At 40.4% G+C, this 24,334-nt stretch overlaps 1 protein-coding gene, 1 long non-coding RNA gene and 1 other non-coding gene across 5 annotated transcripts in view; 2 read left to right on the top strand and 1 right to left on the bottom strand.

Moving 5' to 3' along the window:
• Positions 1-2,649: 2,649 nt before the first annotated feature.
• On the top strand, positions 2,650-4,743 carry Snhg6 (small nucleolar RNA host gene 6). The gene is made up of 4 exons (NR_024067.2): positions 2,650-2,748; positions 4,051-4,158; positions 4,377-4,445; positions 4,613-4,743. It is a non-coding gene; the product is annotated as a small nucleolar RNA host gene 6 (long non-coding RNA).
• Positions 3,162-24,334, bottom strand: part of Mcmdc2 (minichromosome maintenance domain containing 2) — a 37,450-nt gene continuing 16,277 nt past the window's right edge. Inside the window, exons 10-15 of one of the 3 annotated variants that reach the window (XM_011238376.2) lie at positions 22,506-22,711; positions 15,821-15,987; positions 14,587-14,766; positions 12,703-12,845; positions 9,663-9,772; positions 3,162-6,390 (exon numbers count right to left, since the gene is read on the bottom strand). In XM_011238376.2, the coding sequence (XP_011236678.1) occupies positions 6,224-6,390; positions 9,663-9,772; positions 12,703-12,845; positions 14,587-14,766; positions 15,821-15,987; positions 22,506-22,711 (973 nt within the window). In that variant the 3' untranslated portion in view covers positions 3,162-6,223. The remainder of the gene's footprint in view (positions 6,391-9,662; positions 9,773-12,702; positions 12,846-14,586; positions 14,767-15,820; positions 15,988-22,505; positions 22,712-24,334) is intronic. The other 2 variants (NM_177722.3, XR_001784301.1) reach the window with 2 other exon arrangements.
• On the top strand, positions 4,225-4,298 carry Snord87 (small nucleolar RNA, C/D box 87). Its single transcript, NR_004410.1, has one exon. It is a non-coding gene; the product is annotated as a small nucleolar RNA, C/D box 87 (small nucleolar RNA).

Here is a 24,334-nt window from a genome sequence, read left to right as displayed (position 1 = left end):
TCAGGCAAGATCATAAACATTTCTTTTTCTAGCATCTAGCCTAATGTTTTGTAGCCAGGACTCAAGAATAGAGACTGAGATAAATAACATGGATAAAATATGAAAGTCCAGGCCATTGAGATGCCTTGACCAATAAGGGTGTTTGCTGTACAAGCCTGCCAACCTGAGCTCCAGCTTAAGAACACATATAAGGTGGAAAGACCGAACAAGTCCATGGAGCTCTTCTCTGGCCGCCATGTGAGCACACACATAATGTGCCCCTGTAAACATGACTTTTATTTACCTGAAATCATTGTTATCTCTGAGGCTTTCTGCCTTTGGCTTCTAATCTAGGCCTAGTCCTGTAGCTTCTAGCCTTCGTGCAATCTAATCTAGGCTTTTAATGTTGTCAGTCTCTGAAACTTACTGCTGAATAAGTTCACCCCTTCCTATTCTTTCTGAACTTTGGCTGGCAGGCCTGCCCAGGTGCTCTGGCTCGGACTCCTCTCCAAGCTGACTGATTCAATCTGGCTTCTCAATTTCTGACTTTTTACTCCACTTGGCCTCAAACTAACTCTGGAAATCTGTTCTCATCTTCTGGCTCTTTCTCCTTCTCTGGCTTATTCTTTCTTCACCTGTTCTCTCTCTGTAACTTGTTCTCTCTTTGTAATCTGTCTCTGTATAACTGTCCTAGTAAAATGGCCTTTTCTCTGCCTGCCCCTCAAGTAGCTTTCCTTGTATCCTATTCTATTAAATCTTTCTCTGATTTATCACTTTGCCTGCCATTCAATTAGACATCACTTTTAAACATGATACTTCCTTCTACAAACTAATTTTATCTTCCTTGTTGGGATTCAAGGTGTGTACTAAGGGCGTGTCTGTATTAAGGCCAGAAGAAATAAAGGTATATGCTAAGAGCAGAGCCACACCACAATTAAAAACTTGTTCTTTTTTAAACTAAATAACATAATCTTAGAGTTCACTGTGTGAGCAAATATCCTACAATACACTACCAATTAAAAAAAATCAAAACTAGAAAATCAATGCAGTCATAACATTCACAAACAAGGTAACTTTGCTGGGTAGTTTGATGTCAGTTTGACACATGCTATAGAGGAGGGTCCCTCAATTGAGAAACTGCTAACATAAGACTAGGCTGTATGCAAACCTATAGGGCATTTTCTTAATTAGTGGTTAATGAGGAAGGCACAGGATGAGCCAAAGAATGAGAAGGAGCCAGAAGATGAGAACAGATCGCCAGAGTTAGTTTGAGGCCAAGGAGAGTAAAAAGTCAGAGGCTGAGAGAGAAGCCAGCTCTTTGTAGGTGAGGATACCCCTGGGCCAGGGATCCTGAGACGCAAGCTGAGAAGGCATGAGATAAGCCAGTAAGCTTCACCCCTCCATGACCTCTGCATTGGTTTCTGTACTGCTTGAGTTCCTATTTTGACTTCCTTCAGTGATGAATAGTGGCTTAGAATGCTAAATCAAATGAGCCCTTTCCCTCCCCAATTTGCTTTTGGTTGTGGTGTTTCATCATGACCATTAAGTTCAACAATAGTAACTCTAACACATTAGGTGACTACTTTCTTTTTTTTTTAAAGATATATTTATTTATTTTTATGTATGTGAGTACACTTTAGCTTTCTTCAGACACACCAGAAGAGGTCATTGGATCTCATTACAGATGGTTGGGAGCCACCATGTGGTTACAGGGATTTGAACTCAGGACCTCTGGAAAAGCAGTCAGTGCTCTTAACTAGCTGAGCTGTCTCTCCAGCCCGGTGACTACTTCATGACTAAGAAAAATTCTATTACTATTACAAATCAAACTCATTAACAGCTTCTCCTTTTTTTCTTTCTTTCTTTCTTTTTTTTTTTTTCTTTCTTCTTTAGGTTTTTTCGAGACAGGGTTTCTCTGTGTAGCCCTGGCTGACCTGGAACTCACTCTGTAGACCAGGCTGGCCTCGAACTCAGAAATCCGCCTGCCTGGGATTTAAGGGAATAAGTGCTGGGATTAAAGGTGTGCGCCACCACGCCCTGCACGCTCCTTTTTTTCTGACAATCAATTTTTATCTCTCTTTCTGTGAGTGTGTCCGTGTGCTTGCTGCTTCCAGAACACTAACTCTAATGGAGCTGCTGTGGGCTGGGGATGTCTTAGCAGTTAAGAACACTGACTGTTCATCCAGAGGACCCAGGGTTAGATTCCCAGCACTCATATTGTAAGTTGGGTCACATATAACCCCAGTTCCAGGGCATCTGACACTCTCTACTGAACTCTGTCAGTACCAGGTTCTCGGGCGAGGCACACATGGCTAGCGTGCAGGCCAAACACCCATACATATAAAATACATCTTAGAAAAAAAAAATTAAATAGTTTCTAATACCAACGGTTTTTAAACACTGAAGTAGGTGAGGATGTAGAAGACCCAGCAAACATAAGGACCTGGACTGGGAGACTGTCCTATTTTAAGGCATTATTCATTACTTGAAAAATCAATTAAAAAGCTCTAGCGGAAGTATTCGCACTAATTCCCACAACCTGCTCCCTCCGCCCCACTAGAAACACAGAGCCGGAAGAGGAGGGGGTGAAGGCGAGCACGCAGAAGAGGGCTGGCCGGAAGAGGCGGGGCCTACAGGAGCGCCTTAGGGTCGCGCACGCTGGGCCACTTCCTTTCTCGGCAGCGCCGTAGAGCGCGAGCAGACGGTGCAGCATGGCGCACAGCGGAGGCCGCGGGCGGCCGAACCCGGCGTGTCCTTGGGCGTTTCCAGGTGCGAATCCTGCGGTCTGCTTAACCCCGTGTGTGCGGAGAGGGCTTCCTTGTTGGCGGCGTCCGTCTCTAGCCGGGTACGGGGGCCCCATGGCTCCCGGGTTCGGTGTGGCCCTTGGCCCGCTGTGAGCGGCGGGGCGCGTTCCCAATGGTCTCCAAATCTTAACCGAGATTAGTTATAAGGCCTGCTCCTCTGGACGCTTCGAAGTGCGGGCACAAGCGGCCGCTTCTGGCGGCAGCTTTCATCTGGGCCTGCACCCTGGCGGGAGCCCCTTTGTATCCCCAAGAAAAGCCACCATGCGGTCTGTTTCAGGCTTCCTAAGTGAGTAATCCATAGGAAATTTTACAGAGGCGGAAAAGTACTGCTTCTAAGATGTTAAGACCGCCAATTTTAGGCTTTTTTTTTTTTTTGGCTTTTTTTTTTTTTAAAGATTAATAGTTTGATCTGAAGTATTGGCATCACTCTAAAAAGCTTGTATTCATGGATCAACCCTGTAAGTACGATCTAAAGTTGGAGCAAAATTTTCAAACTATTTGAAAGCCACGCAGGGTGGGGATGCTGGCAAAAGAAGGTGGTGGTAAGTTCTGAAGCGTGTGGATACAAAAGAACACTACATTTCAGGCCTGCATGTTATACTTTACTGTTGGTATCTGTAAGCCAAATTGGGTACTCTGGATTTCTGTAAACTCAGCGTTTCAAATATGAAAATGATTAAGGATTTCTCATCGGTTTGCAGGTGATAAGTCATCACCAGTAATCGGTTCAATCATTCATTCTCTGATTTGTGACTCTGGCCATGCCGTTTCCTGTTCTAATGTCCCAGTGATGGTCTGCACAATTGCATATATGCCTCAAGCTTTTCCGTGCAAGCACCAAGACTGAGAAGCCAAGGCTTGGTACTCAGTCCTTTAAGTTAGTACTGGCAGTGAAGGGCGTGAGTAAAATGTTTTTCTGTCTGTGATGGACGGATGATGGGACAGGAACTGAAGCACCACAGGAACCTGGAGTTAGCGGATGCCGAAGCCATGGAGGATGCTATTAGCTTACGCTTTGGTTCTTAGAGAACACAGGGCCTCCAGCCCAGGGGAGGTGGCTGCCCCCTTACCCCAGTCACTGATTATGAAAATGCCTTACAGGCGTGCTTGTCCACAGCCCTATCTTAAGGATGCATTTTTACAATTGTAGCTTCCTACACCAGTGATTAGCTTGTGTCAAGGTGACATAAAAGTAGCCAGTGCACACTCATGCAAGGTATTAAAACATGGAAGTAAAATGAGAGTTCACAAATATTTTAATTTTTAGGTGCAACAAAACCTGCTCATTTGAAGGTGCTTGAACAAATATTTTCTAAACACTTGTCATGGAGAGTGATTGAAACAAGCTGCCAGGACTACATTTGCCAATAACAAGGTACAAATTGTGTGTGTGGTTTTTTTTTTTCTTTGAGGTTTGATTAACAGGGCCTTAATAGCTGGCACAATGATGACTTAAGTTTTTGCCGTTTACCCAGCTGAGTGTTTCTTTGAAGAGAGAATCTTAAAAGACTGAGATGCCAGCAGTATATAGATGATGCAAATGACTAACATGTGACGCCATTGTTAAAATGGGTTACTGTTTGTTCTCCCCAGCATGTAGGTGGCTGTAGTGGATGTCCAACTTTGGGAGCTGTGATGTCTAAAAACCCTTTATTGTTTTGGGTAAGTTTGCTTAATCAGTCATGTATCTGGATTCAATACTGTTTGATAACACTGAGGGGCTGGGGCCAGTTCGTTTTGAAGATCATTAGGGTGAACACCTGGGCCTAGTTTGAGATGGAAGAAAAATGATTTGGGGTTTCTGACTTTTTTTTTTTCCTTTTGGGAAGGTGCAGCTTACATATTGGAAGGTAAAATGAAGGCCATGAACAAAGTCAAGAAGCCATAAACAGAAGCAAATGGTGAAAATTAATATCTAATTTAATATTAATAAGTTATATATAAATAAACAGTTATTCTTAATTGCTGTGGGCAGTAATTTCTTTAAAATGTCATTCTCGTAGTAAAATAAACTCGTCTTTCATGAGCTGCGGACTTTTTGTCAATGCAATCCTGATGGCTGGCTAGTAAGTAGCCAGTAATGCACAGCAGGAAAGAAAGTGATTGGCAATCTGTCTAGGATCACTTGAAACTCTCAAACTGGATTTCCTCGAGTGAAGACTTGGCTAAATCTTTAACCAATAGAATCCCTAAGTTTAGTAAGTAGCTTAAAAATTCAACATTCTGATGACTTGGGCCTTTGTAAGGGCTGGGGAAGTTTAACTGGCTTAACAAGGCACAAAGCTCTGGATTTGATTCCCAGGATAGAAATTTCGAACATTAGGCTTTCCAGGTGTGTTGGCTGTTTAGATAAGAATTGTTTTGTTTTTACCCTAGAGACCTAGACTTAACCACATCATATGAAAAGGCACAAGGCAAGTCTTGTTTGTATGTACTATATCATTAACTTGCTGTTCAGATCAAGTACCAAAATACAAGGTGCTGTGGGACCCTGTAGTACCTACCACCTCCTGGCAGGAAGACGACTTGACCCCAGGAATGTTGTCTTTAGTGTCACTTTGGTTGTATCCAGCAGAAGGCATATATAAGATTTTCACAGCTTTCCTTAACTCTCCACATTTAGCTTTATAAAGCTATATGCCCATAATGCACATGTTAAATAAAGAAAAGCCTTACATAGGCACTTTGGGTCATTAAGTTGCACTGACTTGAACTCATCACTGGTAATTAATGAGCTCAAGCTGGGTATGTTGGTAGGTAAAGTGTTGCTACCTGATGGGTGGAATGAACAAAACCTTTTTCACACTACAATGTTCTCTACTGTGTGTGTGTCCATGATATATATACTGGAGTTTTTGATGTCAAGCTCCTTGGTAACATAATTTCTGTTCTTGGTTTAGATGTTGGGTTAGTTGCAAATTTGTAATTATGAAGGGGCCACATTTCATACTCTAAATGACATTCTAACAAATAACCTTGAGATGATACATAGTCTGAACCATTACTCTGAAATCATACATTTACCAAGGCTTATGGGGCATGAAAGGTAATTTTTCCTTTTTTTTTATTAGGTACTTTCTTCATTTACATTTCCAAAGCTATCCCAAAAGTCCCCCATGCCCTCTCCCCCTTCCCCCCTCCCACTTCTTGGCCCTGGCGTTCCCCTGTACTGAGGCATATAAAGTTTACAAGACCAATGGGCCTCTCTTTCCACTGATGGCCAACTAGGCCATCTTCTGCTACATATGCAGCCAGAGACACGAGCTCCTGGGGGTACTGGTTAGTTCATATTGTTGTTCCACCTATAGGGTTGCAGACCCCTTCAGCTCCTTGGGTACTTTCTCTAGCTCCTCCATTGGGGGCCCTGTGTTCCATCCTATAGCTGACTGTGAACATCCACTTCTGTGTTTGCTAGGCCCGAAAGGTAATTCTTAAATTGCTTATTCATCACTAGAAAAGACAGTTGTCCCAGGTCCACATGTGGCAATAAACTGTTGGAGCTGCTGTTGGCACTGAGTCAGGTAGAGATCTCTTTGCTCTAAATATTCTTCATTATACAGCTCAAATGGAAATAATGCATTGGGAGCAACACAAAATGGAGTGGCCCCTAAATGAAGAACAAAATAGTGTAAATGAGACTTTAAAAATGGAGGTATGTTTCAACAAAATGAGGATTTAAAAGTTAACTACTGAATATTGAGTTTCATCATAGTTTTATTTTGAGTAGTCTTGGCTGGCTTGTGTCTACCTCTGAGCACTGATTATCACATGTAGCTGATTTAAACATTTTAAAATATAAAATGGTCTTTAGTATGTGTTCCCCAACCAGGTTCTAGAGCCCTCTCTCAGGCCCATTCCTCTATACATGTTCTGTATTACGGAATCCTCACCTCTGATCGTTCTCCCCACACTCAGGACCAGGCTGCCCTCCACTACAAGCCTGTGCCATCAGTGTTGACTGTATACTATCATTAGTTTATTGTGTATCATAAATACTTTAGTATTTACATTTGAGAAAACCATCCCTCCCTGGATCTCATCCCCCAGCTACTGCCCTTTTTTCCTCATCAAAGTTCAGTTGTCTGGGCTGTTTCCATAGCCACACCTATCCAATCCTCATTTCTACTCTAGCTCCACACAGGTCTGATCGTGGGCACTACAAAACTCTGGCTTAACAGATGGAATTGTAATCTCCATAGCATGTGTCCAGTGTTCACTCACTTTGGAAACCCTTTCTTTGCTTGTGGAACACCATACCTTTCTTCTATATACTGGTTTCTGCTTGTTAGCTTTTTCTTTTTTCCATCCCATTTCTAAACATGAATTCTTCAAAGACAGTTATATAGAATTCTCTATATTTTAGGTGGTTTCATCCTTCATCCACTTGACTTAAAATACCATCTCTGTTCTAATTCTTATATTTCCAGGCTAAAACTCCTTAAGATTCAGTTTTTTTTTTAAATACTGTGTGTGTGTTTATAGTTTGATTGGCAATGACTTAGTCACCTGACTTCATTTTCTTGCATGCACCTGTACTTAACTGCAGTGCCTGCCCTCATCTCAGCCTTCAGGTTAAATAACCCTTACAGAAGTCTCTTTTATTCTTGTCTTACTGCAATTCTCCAGAGTATTTATCTGTTGTCCAAGTTCAGCTGACATGCATATCATCTCCAGTCTTGGGAACATTTTTTTTTTAAGATTTTTATCTATTTAAGACTACACTGTAACTGTCTTCTGACACACCTGAAGAGGGCATTGGATTCCATTACAGATGGTTGTGAGCCACCACGTGTTTGCTCACGAACCCAGGAAGAGTCAGTGCTCTTAACTGCTGAGCCATTTCTCCAGCCCTCGGGGGACATCTCTTTAGACATTTAAAAAATTATTTGTCCCCTGACTGCCCTCTGAAAGACCCAACAAGCAGCTGAGTGAGTCAGATGCAGATATTTGCACCCAACAAATGGCAGAAGCTGCTGACCCCTGTGGTTGAATTTGGGGAAAGCTGGAAGAAGCTGAGGAGGAGGGCAACCCTGTAGGAGGATCAGTCTCAACCTGGACCTTTGAGATCTCTCAAGACACTGGATCACCAACCAGGCAGCATACACCAGCTGATATAAGGCCTCCAACACAGAGCAGAGGACTGCTGAGTCTGGGTTTAGTCAGAGAAGATGCACCTAATCTTCAAGAGACTGGAGGCCCCAGGGAGTTTAGAGGTCTGGTGGGGTGGGGAGTGGAGACATCCTCATTGAGACAGGGAGGTGGGGAGGAGGTATGGGATGTGGAACAGTTTGAGGGTAGACCGGGAAAGGATTAAATTCTGGAGTTTAAAATAAATGTATCTGGGCTGGTGAGATGGCTCAGGGGTTAAGAGCACCAACTGTTCTTCCAAAGGTCCTGAGTTCAAATCCCAGCAACCACATGCTGGCTCACAACCATCCATAAGAAATTGGATGCCTCTTCTGGAGTGTCTAAGACAGCTACAGTGTACTTACATATAATAAATAAATAAATTTTAGTAAAATAAATCAAAAACATTACTTGTCCTTTGTCTCCTCCCCCTTTTTTTGTACACTTTAAGCAATATCTTTTACTTTAGGAGTTTTTTGTTTCTCCATCTAATTTATGGACTTTTCCATTTTCCATTAGCAATTTATACTCATATACATATATGATATATATGTATGTATATCATATATGTAACTTTTTTGCCTTGTTTCCTTTGTACAATATTTTGTATTTTGACTTTATCAGCTTTTTAAGATAAGACTCAGGATCTTTAGTCTTTATTTTCTTTCTCTTTTTTTTTTTTTTTTTTTCTAGACAGGGTTTCTCTGTGTAGCCCTCGCTGTCCTGGAACTCACTCTGTAGACCAGGCTGGCCTCAAACTCAGAAATCTGCCTGCCTCTGCCTCCCAAGTACTGGATTAAAGGCGTGCGCCACCGTAGCCTGGCTTTTCTCTTAACATTTTTAAAGTTTGACTTGATTCACAATTGGGAATTCTTTTTCCCTTTTTAAAAAAACCCTTTGTTTTAGTTTCCCCTCCATCACATTCTTTGTTTTTCCTTTCCCTTACATTTATTTGCTCTTGCTTGTCTTTGTTGTTTTTCTTTGCTTGCCTCCTATTCTTATCTCTCTTACTCTGTTCTTTCCAGTTATGGAGGAAGAAGCTGTGGGAGGGCAGGGAGTGTGGGGAGGGCAGTCTATGTTCTAGAAAACAGTGTCTGCTTTGATAAGAGACAGCCTTAAGTAAACTCAAGTACAAATACTTAATATCTCCCCTATTTAGTATTTGTTGGAACCAGTGTTTGATTCAGGATGACAGTGTTTTCTAGTAATCATTTCTCTCTATAACCTATTTCATAAAATGTATAGTCTGTCTGTCTCCTTTGGGAAGGACGCCTAGGAATGTGTGTATAATAATGTACAAGCCCCTTGGGCTCCTAAGCTGAGTGCTTGGCTTGACTGTAGGAGAAGGAACAGCTCAGTGGTAAGAACCTGGCTGCTTTTCCAGAGAACTGGGTACTTGGGAGGCTGAGATTTGACAGCAAGTCAAGGGTGAGCCTGGGCCTGTGCTGTGAGACTTAGTCTCACAGTCTCACAGATATTCCAAATAGCAGTCATGTGTAAGTCAGTCAGCAGATGATATTGCACCACCATGGTGGCATAGCTGGAATCCCAGCGCTTAGAGATGGAGGTAATATGATTTTGAGTTTACAAACAGCCTGGGCTACATGCTGAAACTCTTGTCTTGAACAAACAGTAAATGTTCAAATTCAAGAAAGACATATCCAATAACAATAAAGATTAATTATTTTAAAGTATTTAAAATGTAGCAGTAATTTAATAAGCTAAGCTATTTAGTGTTACTAGGTGCATTACCGTATCTCAGTGTGAGAGAGATTTCCAACAACAAGGCTGCGATGAGTGCGTCTTCTCTGAGCACTGTGGTCCTTAGGCTCAGCCGGGCGTGGGCTTCAGATAAAGACACTCTAAGGAGGGAAACTGAGGTTAGTAAGACAAAAATAGTATTAAACAGGAACAAACCAAGACATAACACGAACTACACGTTGCTATTTCTTTCCCAGAATCTTAAATAAATTGTGTCAGAAGAGGCAAATCTCCTGACTTATAAAAAAGGGGAGGGGACCTCTGCTCCAATAAATACAAAAAAGGGGAAACAAGTCTGACTGAACATCCCTTACATATAGATCCTTGGTTCCTTTGTCAGCCCCTCATCTATCTAAAGTCCATGGAATCTTACAATTCAAAATTCTTGATCCATAGCGAACTCTGTCCACAGCACCCTGAACTCCATTACCCTTTGAACATATGCTCCCACTCACTACTGTAGGAGTAACTTACCTCTTTAAACATGTAAACTGCTTTTTACCTGAGAGAGCTTTCAGCTTTCATCAGGCAGATGTGAGGCTCTTAAGTAACTGCTGGATACTTGAGATTCAGGGAACTGAAGTTGAGTCTGTAGACTTTACTGACTGAGTGACTATGGGCATGAAGTGTGTGTGTGTGTGTGTGTGAAGGAGGATAGGATACTGAATAAGATAAACTCTGTCACTGTAGTTTCCACCCACTGGTCTCGTTCCATATGCTGGAGCTAGAGATCAAAATATGACAACTCTTCAAATGTTCAGTTATTTTCATAGTTGGTTCATGGATTATTTTTTCCAATGTAAATATTCCTAGTGTCTGTAATGGCAGGAGGGCTAGTGGTGTGGTTCAAAGATACAAGACGCTGGGTTCCAGCCTAAACTGTGTACACACTCGAACACACACAGGCGCAGACACATGCACACAATGTCATAAAACATAACTTGTCTTTTGTTTTTTTGAAATAAAGTCTATATAGCTCCAGCTATCTTGGAACTTGCTATTCAGGTTGGCAGTGAACTCATAGATACCCACCTGCCTCTGCCCTCTGAGTGCTGGGATTTAAGGTATGTGACACCATATCTGGTGAAACACAACTTTCCTTTCTTAATATTGCAGCTATTTTCCTTATGAGCTGATTTGGTTAACCTTTACAATATAGTATCCTGTGTTTCTTTTAATTGTTAGAGTGGAGATAAGATGGAGTTCTCATTTTCTTGCTCTTAAAACATGTTCTATTTTTTTAATGTTTTTTAAAAGATTTATTTATTTATTTTTATGTTTATTGGTACATTGAACAGATGGTTGTGAGCCTTCATGTGGTGGTTAGGAATTGAATTTTTACGACCTCTGCTTGCTCTGGTCAACCCAGCTCACTCCAGTAGGTTCTGCTCGCTCTGGCCCAATGATTTATTTATTATTATACATAAGTACACTGTAGCTGTCTTCATGTGCGCCAGAAGAGGGTGTCAGATCTCATTATAGATGGTTGTGAGCCACCATGTGGTTGCTGGGATTTGAATTCAGGACCTTTGGAAGAGCAGTCGGGTGCTCTTAACCACTGAGCCATCTCTCCAGCCCACGTGTTCTATTAATACAACCTAAATCTCAAAATGATAAATCATTTTATGTTTGTTCACATTAAACACAGAATGAAATCTCATATTGGGTATACCACCCTCTTTCCACACAGCCACACTTATACGAGGAAGCTTGGGAACCTGGTTGGAGACTTTACATTTATTCTATTAACCTTTTGCTAGATCAAGATCATAATTCAAATCTGTGAACATCTCTCAATGTAACATATTTGATTTTTTTTTGTTTTGTTTTGTTTTGTTTTTGTTTTCCGAGACAGGGTTTCTCTGTGTAGCCCTGGCTGTCCTGGAACTCACTCTGTAGACCAGGCTGGCCTCGAACTCAGAAATCCGCCTGCCTCTGCCTCCCGAGTGCTGGGATTAAAGGCATGGGCTACCACGCCCGGCCATATTTGATTATTGTAACCCTAGTGTCCTCATTCAGATTCCTGAAAAATACATGTGGAACCTTCATAAAATGAGGGCAAAATGAATATTCTACAGAAGAGGAGAAAACTGAAGACTTAGTGAGTTTTCTCAGTAAGTGTTCTTTTACCTAGCTCATATAAACCCATACCCACTCTCAGTATTTGTCCATAAAATACACAAAGGTAGTTATATTAAAACTAACTCTGCCTGATTTGGGGGCCATGTAGTCATATATAATATGCGGTTATAGAAGTTTAAGTACAGGGTGTCTCACCACAGACAAAAGGCAACATGAGACAGTGGAACTTCAAAACTGATGCAGTGTAGTTTTGTGAGTATTATATATATGACTTTATTATGTAATTCTCATTAGTACTTAGAAATTTTCATTAAGGAGTTGATTTTACCTTGGCTTGCCTTCCCCATTTTCAGTTTTATTTAAATAACCATGTATATAGTGGAGGAAAGTAATTAACATATCTATCGCCATAGACCCATGCATGGAGCTTCCTACACACTTAATTTGTTTATTGGAATATTTTACTCTTGATCTTAATAACTTGACATTGTATTTTACTATATCAAATGGAGTAATGGGCTCTAAGTAAGGAACTATAAACTATGATAGAGCCACACCATAATATCACATTCTCAACACAGTGATACTGATGTGGCTGTCATTAAGTCATCTTAAACTTTTCCCCTTTTTTATATATATTTTTTTAAGATTTATTTATTTATTATATGTAAGTACACTGTAGCTGTCTTCAGACACTCCAGAAGAGGGCATCAGATCTCATTATGGGTGGTTGTGAGCCACCATGTGGTTGCTGGGATTTGAACTTCAGACCTTCGGAAGAGCAGTCGGGTGCTCTTACCCACTGAGCAATCTCACCAGCCCAGACTTTTCTAAAACAAATAATCAAGCAACCAATCTTAAATCAAACAGAAAAACAAATATAAAAACAAGTTAATTATGTTCATATCTAAGTCAATTTTAACCTTATAATCCTGAATTGAATACCTACAAATATTTTAATGCAGATGCTGACAGCTTTGATCCATGTATAGAATCTGTTCTTATTCTGCGACTTGCTAGATAATAGCCATGAATCATTCTTTCTGCTTCCAAGCTGAATTCCATATTCAAACTCTTTGCAAAAGCCAGTAGCTAAGTTAAAAATATTAAAAAATTAAGAGATTTAATTTTATGATGGGTTCATTATAATATCAAAGTGCTGGCATGTGATTTTTAAAAGTTTCCATATTTTTTACATCAAACTTAAGTAAATATCTGGGCCATTTCCAAGTCACTGAGCATTTTAAAGTCATTCCCTTCTGCTTGTAACAAGTATGAAATTTTACCTAGAATAGCCTCTCTGACTGTGCAGAAGTAGACTGTGCACTGGAACTGGCTGATTCTATACTTCCAGTGGGGGGAGTCTCACCTCTCCCAGAGGCTCATTTCTTTCTATCTTTGAGTTTTCAAGACAGGGTTTCCTATGTAGTCCTAGCTGTCCTGGAACTTGCTCTGTAGAGCAGGTTGTCCTTGAATTCACAAGAGATCTGCTTGCCTCTGTCTTCTGAACGCTGGAATTAAATGCCATCATCTGGCATTTTTTTTTCAATCATTTCTCAATGCCCAACTAAATTCTTATTTATTCCTTAAGGTTTTCTTGCATTCTATATTCATATTTTTATTTCTGAATTCCATATATATTTAGAGACAGCAATACTCAGCTCAGCATTTAAGTTGCCCTAAATGTTTTATGTGTCTTGTTTTTCTTTTGAATAACAGACTACTTTAAAAAAAATTGAAGTCATGATGTAAATAACTATACTCACATGGCAAGCTTAATTTTCTATACAAATATTCTTTCTAAATATATTGATCTTTTTAAGGCTATGGATATTTAGATGGTAGTAGAAGAAATAAGCTTAACATTTGGATATGAACGTTTCTTTACATAGTGTTATTTTTTCTATACAATGTACTTACAGTATTAAAAATCTGGAAGCAAGCTTATGTGAAAGAATACCAGCTGAGCATAAGTAGCAAATACCTGTAATCTTAGCACTTGAAAGTTAGAATCAGACTAGAGAGATGGCTCAGCAGTTAAGAGCACTGGTTGTTCCCCAAGACGTCCTGAGTTCGATTCCCAGCAACCACAGATTGGCTCACAACCATCTATAATGGGATCCGATGCCCTCTTTTGGTTTATCTGAAGACAGCTACAGAGTCCTCACATACATAAAATAAATAAATGAGCTGGGCAGTGGAGTGGTGGTGCACGCCTTTAATCCCAGCACTTGGGAGGCAGAGGCAGGACGATCTCTTGAGTTCAAGGCCAGCCTGGTCTACAGAGTGAGTTCCAGGACAGCCAGGGCTACACAGAGAAACCCTGTCTGGAAAAAACAAAAACAAAAAAACAAAAACAAACAACAACAACAAAGCAGAAGGTTCAAGACTATTCTTGGCAACCATAGTGAGGTCCAAGCAGCCTGGGCTACAAGAAACCTTGTCTCAAAAAACAAAAACAAAAAACAAACAAAAAGTGAACTAGATAAAATTCTAGAAGAAGAAAAAAATAATGCCAAAGTAGACTTCTATTAAATTAAGAACTGGGCTGGTGAGGTGACTCAGTGAGTAAAGACACTGTTGTCAAGCCTGACAGCCTGAGTTTGATCCCCATACGCCACAGGAGGAGGGAACTGCATTTTACAAAGTTACTCTATGTATGACCTTGATGTGTCCTGGGCTACACTTGTGTCAACACACATGCAAAATACATGCATGCATGGGCACATACACACACCACACAAATGAATAAATAAGTAAATAAATGTAAAGATAAAAATAAATAATTGAGAAACGAGTAGGCATTCTGAGTAATCATTTTATCTAACTTTACCTTTTCAAAGTCTTCAGTTGTGAACTGCTTAGACGCTAAGTACAGCAGCCCCTCAGGCTCCACTGCTTTCTTTAAAGTGTGCTGCACAGTAGGAAGAAGTGGGTGGCAAGGAGATGCCTCACTGCAGTTAATCAGTAATCCAAATGCCTCTGCAAGGTTGGCTGGAATCAAACTGCAATCCTACAGCAAACACAGAGGTAGGACACACAGCTAAGTAACCAGAAATAGTTAAATACAAATTGATCATTCTAGTATTTAACTATCTAGTGATTATTTCAGCATTAACTACAGTTTAAAGTAATTTCTGGGAAAAATGTCAAAATTTGTGGAAAGCAACTTTTTAAGAAAGTTCTTACAGAGTATTTATTAAATATTTAGTAAAGCCTTCTAAGGCTCAGGAGATGCAGTCAGTAAAGAATGAGGAGGACGTATTGAATTCTATCCTCCAGAGCCCAGACAGAAAGGCTTGGTGCCAAAACAAGTGCTTGTAATCTCAGTGGTGGGGAGGTGGACACAGAAAGATCCCGTGAGCTTGCAGGACTAGGCTAAATGTGTGAGTTTCAGAGAGAGAGACTGCTCAAAAACCAAGGTGGACTGCAGTTGAGGAAGACATTGATGTCAACTTTGAAAACACACACACACACACACACACACTTCTCAACTTTGAAACAGAAATTTCTATTGGCATCTATATTCTATAGACATCTGATTTGCATGAGTGAAAATTTTAGGGGTGGGATGTAGCTCAGACAAAAAAACCTCACAAACATTCACAACTGGATCATTATTCAGCTGTAATGTCTGATGAAGTATATAAGTACAAAAACGTCCAAAGATGTTGCTGGGTATACCAGGGCATGTCTGCACTCCAGCTCTTGGCACTCAGTATGATGGCTAGTTTGAGCCAGTCTAGGCTATATAATGAGTTCCAACACCATCTTGGTTACATGGTGAAGTCTTACCTAAGAAATGAGGAAGATGTAAGAAGGAAGAGGGTGGAAGCAGAGAAGAGTGTGAAAACATACTAACAGTTCTCTGAAAAACATTTAAAAGCTGCTTTTTTTTTTTTTAAAGACAGGGTTTCATGTAGCCCAGGATGGCCTCAAACTCACAATGTAGCTGAGGATGACTCTGAATTCTAATCCTGCTTCCATGTCTCAAGTACTAGGATTACAGGTGGCCTCCTAAACATTATTCAACAATATTCTAACAGTAAAATAGTCAGAGCCCTTACCATCTGACCAATCAGAGTACTGGTTTTCTGCACATTTCTCCTTGAAGATGAATCCATATCAACAAAAGACCAAAAACTGCACTGAATGGGAAAAGTCATTTGCTGATCGAAATCATCCCCAAACTTCTTTCCTGGGATGAATACTGTAACGCTTCTGCTCTCCAAAGCTGCATCACAAGAAACGATCCATGTGTTAGCTGAGAACTTAGACACTGCACATCTGAACAGGGTTTTGTTGTTGTTTTTTGTTTTTTTGTTTTGTTTTGTTTTGTTTTGTTTTGTTTTCGAGACAGGGTTTCTCTGTGTAGCCCTGGCTGTCCTGGAACTCACTCTGTAGACCATGCTGTCCTCGAACTCAGAAATCTGCCTGCCCCTGCCTCCCAAGTGCTGGGATTCAAGGTGTGCTCCACCACTGCCTGGCTATGTTCTGCTCTTTACCTTCAGTAAAGGTGCCACCTCCATGCAGGGTGGGCTGATTTATCCTCTCTGGAATGACTTCCAGGCATACTCAGAAGTATGCTTTATTTTTACTGATATGTAGAGTTATGATTAACTATTGAGTTATACTTTTCTTTCCCCTGGATTGTGAATCCTTAGCCTCATAGAAATTGCCCAAGCAGTTTTCACAATGATTGCACTAGTTTCTACTCCCTCTAACAATACACAAGAATTCAGAGGTTCCATATTCTCAATTCTTATCAATTCTTTAAAGTTCTTTTTGCCATTCTAGTAGGCAGGAGTACTTAGTGGAGCCCAATGGGGGGAAAAAAAAAAAAGCTAGTATGCTGTTAAAAAAGCAGGAAAAATACTTCTATTAAAAGTACTAGTACGCCAGGCAGTGGTGGCGCACGCCTTTAATCCCAGCACTTGGGAGGCAGAGGCAGGCGGATTTCTGAGTTTGAGGCCAGCCTGGTCTACAGAGTGAGTTCCAGGACAGCCAGGGCTACACAGAGAAACCCTGTCTCGAAAAACAACAACAAAAAAAGTACTAGTATGCACAGCTTTACCTTTAAACATATTTTTATATAAGCTTATATTTATACTTTTTCTTTTTTTAATAATTAATTTTACTTTACTTTATGTGCATCGGTGTGAGGGTATCAGATATCCTGGAACTGGACTTCAGTTGTGAGCTGCCATGTGGGTGCTGGTAACTGAACCTGGGTCCTCTGGAAGAGAGGCCAGTGCTCTTAACCCTTAAGCCATTGCTGCTGCCATGCTCCCTACCATTAACGGTCATAGATTCAAAACCTCTGAGACCATAAGCCCCAAATTACATTGTTTCTTTTTTAAGTTGTCTTAGTCATGATGTTTTACCACAGCAATTGAAAAGTAACTAAGGCAAATACTCATAGCAGATTATTCACAACTAGCAAAAAGTGGATACAAGCTATCTGTCAATGTAATAAATGAATGGACATTTTTCAGCATTAAAATGAATGAAATCCTGGCCGGAGAGATGGCTCAGCAGTTAAGAGCACTGACTGCATTTCCGAAGATCCTGAGTTCAAATCCCAGCAACCACGTGGTGCCTCACAACCATTTGTAGTGAAATCTAATGCCCTCTTCTGGGGTGTCTAAAGACAGCTACAGTGTACTTACATATAATAAATAAATAAATCTTAAAACAAAACTTCTTTAAAAAAAAAGAATGAAATTCTATTCATAGACAAGTTCATAAAGACAGAAAATGGAATGAATATCACCAGGGGCTAATAGATAGAAATAGGGAGTTAGCATTTAATGAGTATAGAGTTTATGTTGCATGTCAATTTTAAAAGCATGCTTCCTTCTTTGCCTGGGACCATGGCCCTCGCTCTATCCCAGCTTAGCTCTGAGATCAGTTGCTGCTGGTCCCACAGCCAGTGACTACTGCCTTTCCTGCCTTAGCTCAGGATCCATAGCAACCCCCAACCTGGAAAGCTGGGAGCTGTTGTCCACACTCCACCGGCCCCTCTTGCCTTCTCTCTTTCTCTGCCCACCTTTGCTCCGTGGAAGAAAACATTTAGACAGCTTTATTAATTTAAAACTTGTCAGATAGCACAATTACTGGGTGCAGAATCTCCTGCCCTAATCTTACCAACTTAGCCTTTATCTGACAGTCTCCAGTTGACCTCCTTGGTGGCAGAGGCCACCAGTTCTAATTTCCCCAAGATCTTACATGACTGCTGCTTTCTTCTCATCCCAAAACCTGGATGAAAAGCCCTTTCTCCTTTCTCTCATCCCTTCTTCCTCCTGGGACCTAGAAGTCCCACCATTACCCTTCACCCATCAATTAGCTTCTACCTTCTTTTTTTTGTTGTTTTGTTTTTTGTTTGTTTGTTTGTTTGTTTGTTTGTTTGAGACAGCGTTTCTCTGTGTAGCCCTGGCTGTCCTGGAACTCACTTTGTAGACCAGGTGGCCTCGAACTCAGAAATCCACCTGCCTCTGCCTCCCAAGTGTTGGGATTAAAGGCATGGGTCACCACTGCCCGGCAGCTTCCACCTTCTTTATTGACCAAATCAAGAACCAATTAGGGAAACAGCACCTCATCCTACAAGTTTATATTTGGAGTGTGTTGAGTTTGGTCTTTTGTTATCTATTGTAATTCTAAGTGCAGGCCCCTAAGACCTGGTTGTCCCAGAGATGAGAGAGTCTGCATGTACAATTTGGCCCAAAGTTCTCTGTGATTGGTAAATAAAGATGCCAATAGCTGGGCAGAAGGAGGTAGGTGGAGTTTAGGTTTCCTGGGCTTGGAGATCAGAGAGGGACCATGAGGGAGAAGAAGGTCCAGGAGGAGAAGGAGAAGTCACCATAGGATAGGTAAGCCATAAAAACCATGGCCCCAAAGGCTGGCCAACTGGAGTCAAGAAAAAGTCCAGATGAAACATAGTAAATAGTAAGTAAGAATTTATCTATAGGAAAGTAGATTCTAATAGCATGGAGGCTAGGTATCTGCCCAGCTCTTGTGAATATAAAGAGGGGTGTGTGTGTGTGTGTGTGTGTGTGTATGTGTGTGTATGTGTGTTTAAATCTGGAAACTAAACCATTTAAGATGGGGGTAGAAATATTGAGTCCAGATTAAATAATTTCTAAAACAGGAGTTATCAAACAATTCTGGAAATGTACAGCAGTAATAGATGTATAAGACTATAAATGTACTTTGTCTTAGTAACTGCCCATTGCTATGAAGAAACACCAAGATCATTGCAACTCTTATGAAAAGAAGCATTTAATTAGGGACTTATGATTTCAGAGAGTTAGTTATTATCATCATGGCAGGGAGCATAGCAACATACATGCAGGCATGGTGTTGAGTGGTAGCCAAGAGCTTTACATCCTGATCCACAGGCAGCTGGCAGAGAGCACAAGACTGGGGCTCACACTGGCTTTTGAAATCTTGAAGCCTCTCAGTAACAATCTCTCCAACAAGGCCAGGCCTCCTCGTCCTTCCCAGCACTCCACTGAGTGCTCCACTGAGAAGCAAGCACTCACATACATGATAAGCCTGTGGGGATCACTTTTGTTCAATCCACCACACACTTAATGCCACAAAATTATACAAAAGTTGAAATGGTAACTTCTGAATGTATATTTTTATACTTTTAAAAATTACATTTATGTATGTTTTTAAGTGTGCATGTATATGCATACATTGTGTGCAGGTCACGTGTGTGTGTGTGTGTGTGTGTGTGTGTGTGTGTATTTCAGAGGACTACTAGAGGAAGTCAGTTCCTTCTTTATACCATGTGAATCCTAGGTATCAAAATCAGTCATTGGACTAGCAGCAAGCATCTTTACCTAGTGAGCCAATTCACCTCTTGTTTTGTGTGTTTTTTAGAAGAGTCTTGCTATGTAGCTCAGGCTGGCCTCAGACTCACTATGTATCCTAGACTGGCCTTAAACTCCTGACCCTCTACCTTAGATTCCAGGGTGCTGAGATTTATAGATTTATGTTTTCATGGATGAAATTTGCTATTTTTTTAAAGCTAAATGAAAGATGTCAGTCACAGATGTCCACACATGAAAGGATTTGTTTATATGTTATGTCCTGAATAGGTAATTCCATAGAAGTAGGAAGCAAATTTGATCCAAAGGCACAGTAGTAGTACCTCTTGCTCAGTTAATGACAGTGTCTGCAGCCAAGGTAAGAGATGGTAAGGAATTGGACTTCAGTTCATCAACAATGAAAGAGAAGTCACTGAAAATTAAAGTTAGAGTCAGTTGTGTCATGAAGGCCATGTAGACACTATCAATGCTCAAAGAAAGAGACAGGCCACTGTTGATAACCCATGGATGTGTTTCCTCCAGTCTCACTGCACTTTGCAATGTGTGACTTCAAAGGAAAAGCTGTTTTTAAAATTCTCTTTTGTGTGTGGTGCTGGGGACCAAACCTAGGGTTTTCAAGGCAAGCACTCTATCAATTAAGTTATATCCCCAGCCTAAAGTTATTAAAAATTGAAAGATGGTACCAGCAGTGTTTTAACTTGACTTCTGGTCTCTTCTGGAGTTGGTACTTGTCCCTACTTTATGCTTGTTGCTATCTCCTTGTGGTTTTTACTTCTATTCCCCTGATGACCACTGATGTTCAGCAATAAAAAATGGAAAGCATGCACTCTACTCCTGAGCCCAAGATTTCTGTTTTTTAAAGTATTAACTTACAGAAACATCTATATTCTGAATATACCCCATATGTCTTAGTTACTGTTTTATTGCTGTAAAGGGACACCACAGCCAAGGCAGCTCATGGAAGAAAGCGTTTAATTGGGGTCTTGCATATAGCTATAGAAGGCTATTCCATGATCATGGCTGGGAGGATAGTGGCAGGCAGGCAGGCAGGCAGGCAGGCAGGCAGGCATGGTGTTGGAGTAGAGAGCTGAGAGGGTACCTCCTGATCCCCAAGCAGGAGGCAGACAGAGTGTCTGAGACAGCCTGGGCTGGGCTTTTGAAACCTCAAAGTTCACCCCAGCGACACATCTTCTCCAACAAAATTATACTTGCTAATCCTTCCTACATGATTTACCAACTAGAGACCAAGCATTCAAATGTATAAGCCTATGGGGGCCATTCTCATTCAAGCCACCACACTCATTCATACATACACACAAATAAATAACTGGAAAGAAACATAGAAAGCTGTTGAGCATACACATCTCTCTGTGCTTTCTGACTATGGATGCAAAGTGACCTGCTGCCTTGAACTGCCATTATTCTCTTCCCGATAGGATGGGCTGGACTGTTCCCTTTAGAACTGTGAGCCATAATAAACCCGTCCTTCTGTACATTGCTTTTGTTACGTATTTTGTTGCAGCAACAAGACAAGTTACCAAAGTAATACTTACTATTTTGTAGCAATCTGCTACTTAGCTGTCTGTATACTGGCAGCAAGTGTCAGACTCCAACCAAATAAAGCCTCCCTTCTCATGGTCTCACAGTATTTACTAAAACCTTCAAAGTTTCTAATGAGGGAGGATAAGGACCAAGTGCTCCCCTAGACACATCTCTCTCTAGAGCTGATTTGCTTTTGTCCTGTATGGGGCACTTAGAACTCTATAAAACAGGAGTTGGAGAGGTGGCTCAGGTAAGGGTAGCTGCCTGTAGGCTATCAAACGTTCCATCAGTGACTTCTGATAAGTGCATTTACTTATCAAACTGGGCTTGTACCTGTCAGCCATTGGTAGGCTGGCACTGTCCAGTATGTAATTAGGCATCTCTTTTACACCTTTCCAGAAAACCCACACAATTATTCATACCGATTAAGTTGGGCCTATCTCAGGTATGCTGTGCTGGTCCAGTATTCAAAATGAATCAATGTGGAGCTGGAGGGATGCCGACGTGGTTAAGAACCCTGGCTGCTCTTGCAGAACACCAGGATTTGATTCCCAGAACTAACAACAGCTCATAACTATTTGCAAATCCAGCTCCAGGGGATTCAATGTCCTCTCTGGCTGCTGGGAGCACCAGGCCCAAGTGGTAAGTAGATATACATACAAATAAAATATTGATATTCATAAAACAGCAAAAACCCAAAGCAAAATCAATGTAAGCTATAAAAAATTGCATAATCAAATTAATAGATATAAGAAAAAAGATCTGACAAAATCCTATACTAATTCATAATAAAACTTGTTAGTGGACTAGGAATAGAGGGAAATCTCTTCATCCTGGGTTTTAAAATTAAAACAACAACAATAACTCCACAGTTAGCATTAACTACAATTAATGGTGACAAACCTGAAGATTTGGAACAACTATTTTTCTCATTGTGGTAAGTCTTCAATAATATAATAAGACAAAAAGGAACAAAATTGGCTCAAAATACAGTCATGTATTAGAACCTAGATTAAAGGCTAAAACAATGCATTTGCAAATTAAGTTATTATTTTATTTCTAAAATTAAACTGAGAACTAACATTCATTCTAATTTCCATCTCCTAAGCCCTGTGCACTATTTTTTTTTTTTTTTTTTGGTTTTTCGAGACAAGGTTTCTCTGTATAGCCCTGGCTGTCCTGGAACTCACTTTGTAGACCAGGCTGGCCTCGAACTCGGAAATCTGCCTGCCTCTGCCTCCCGAATGCTGGGATTGAAGGCATGCGCCACCACGCCCGGCTGCCCTGTGCAATTCTATCTTAGCTGTTAAATGACTCCTCAGTACAGGTAAGACAAGATTAAACAGGTGGAATGATTTGAGAAAGTATTATTTACCTGATTGAAGCTGTTCAAGTTTATCTTTTTTATGGGATGTCAGGTCTCCTATAAAGCAGATACCACCCTTAGCAAGCAAAGCACTGCCGGCCTGAATGCTCACTGCTCCTGTTCCATATTTATTTCTGGACACTGTAGGAAAAACTTCTGTACAGACAGGATGACGTATACCACGGGAGACAAGATTCATGCTAAAATTCAAAAGTCTAGGAAAAATAAATTATTCACTGATATTTAATAATTTATTTTCAGAGGTCATTACATGTTAACAACATGTTTAAATTTAATTTGGCCATTTTCTATCAAGCAGTACATATATGAAACCTGGTATTTTATTTGAACAACTTACAGTGTAGACAGAGTTAGAGAAATACTTTACAATGGAATAATTCTAAAATAATTTCTTGAGAGTACCACAAAGGGAATTATTATTTCCTTTTAGAAAAGAGTCAGAGAAAACCATAAAAAGGCAACATTTAAACTGCATAATTTCTTTTGTTGTTGTGGTTTTGTTTGTTTGTTTTTGAGACAGGGCTTGTTTGTGTAGCATGGTTGTCCTGGAACTCACTCTGTAGACCTGTCTCTGCCTCCTGAGTGCTGGGATTAGAGTTGTGCGTGTGCCACCACTGCCTGGTGGATCACTGTCTTTTTATGGCTTACTTTCTTTTATAAATTCTAGATCTGTTTCTCAGGTTTGTCAATGTCCTATCTTGACTTTTCCTACTGTGTCTGTATCATGACAACGCTTGTTCCATCTTCATTTTTGCTTTTAATATTATTGTTAACTGCTTCAATTTCTTTAATTCTCAAATTTAAATTATGATAAAGGACTTTAGTCTACCTAAAGAATATCATTACTTTAGTGTTGTGGTAAACCTGAGATATCCTCCAAGCACTCGTGTTTGAGGTTGGTTAGATTGTGGGCTTGGGCAAAGTGTGGGATCCTGGGGGTTGTACCTGATCAATGGAGGAACTCACATTAGGACAGAAGATTTAGGAGTTAGGACCTCTTAAGTAAGTGGACATTCCCTGAACAAATAGACTGTGTCCTCTGCCTCTTCCTGTCTCTCTCCCTCTGGTTCCTGTCTACCAAAGATGAGCTGTTTTTCTCTGCCATGGCATTCTGCCTCAGTATTGGCAGATAGCAATGGAACGTGTAAATGACAGACTGCAATTGTGAGCAAAAATAAAGATTTTATCCTTTGAATTGTTTCTCTTGAACACTTATGACAGCAATGAAAACTCTGTCTAATGTGGCTATCTTTAAAATCCTTACCACAGAAATTATAACTTTCTGATGCAACCATATATGACGACCAGACACAGACATGGAATGTAAAAGGGACCCAGGTAGTGTCCTTTAGATGTAGACAGGAAAATGCCAGAAAGTGTGGTCAGTGTGTGCATCATCACACGATTTAAACATTAGCTGTGGGGTATGGAACACAGAGGGCACTGCAGAAGGAACATTTCTAGCCTGAAATGAGCAGTGGTTCTTAGCTACAGATCATATTAAAATCATGTAAGGAGTTTTTGTTTTGTTTCGAAACAAATTCTAATGCCCATCTCTATTCCTCAACTACTTAAAATAGAATTTTTGGAGGTGGTATACAACTTTTTTAAAGTATCTAATTTTTGAGACAAAGTTGACTTGCCTGATTTCAAGCCTGAATAATCAGGACTGTGTACTATTGACCTAAATATAGACAAAAAATTCACAACAAAAAATAATGTTCAAATAGATTTACAGTCTAGTTTAATTTTAAACTTGGTACGAGGAAACAAGGAGATAAAATCTTATAACAGATGATGTGGAGACTGCATAGGAG

The sequence above is a fragment of the Mus musculus genome, chromosome 1 (assembly GCF_000001635.26).
Source record: "Mus musculus strain C57BL/6J chromosome 1, GRCm38.p6 C57BL/6J".
In the NCBI taxonomy this organism is placed as follows: domain Eukaryota; kingdom Metazoa; phylum Chordata; class Mammalia; order Rodentia; family Muridae; genus Mus; species Mus musculus.
Note: the sequence above shows the minus strand (reverse complement) of the source record. Positions and strands in the feature narration are given on the sequence as shown.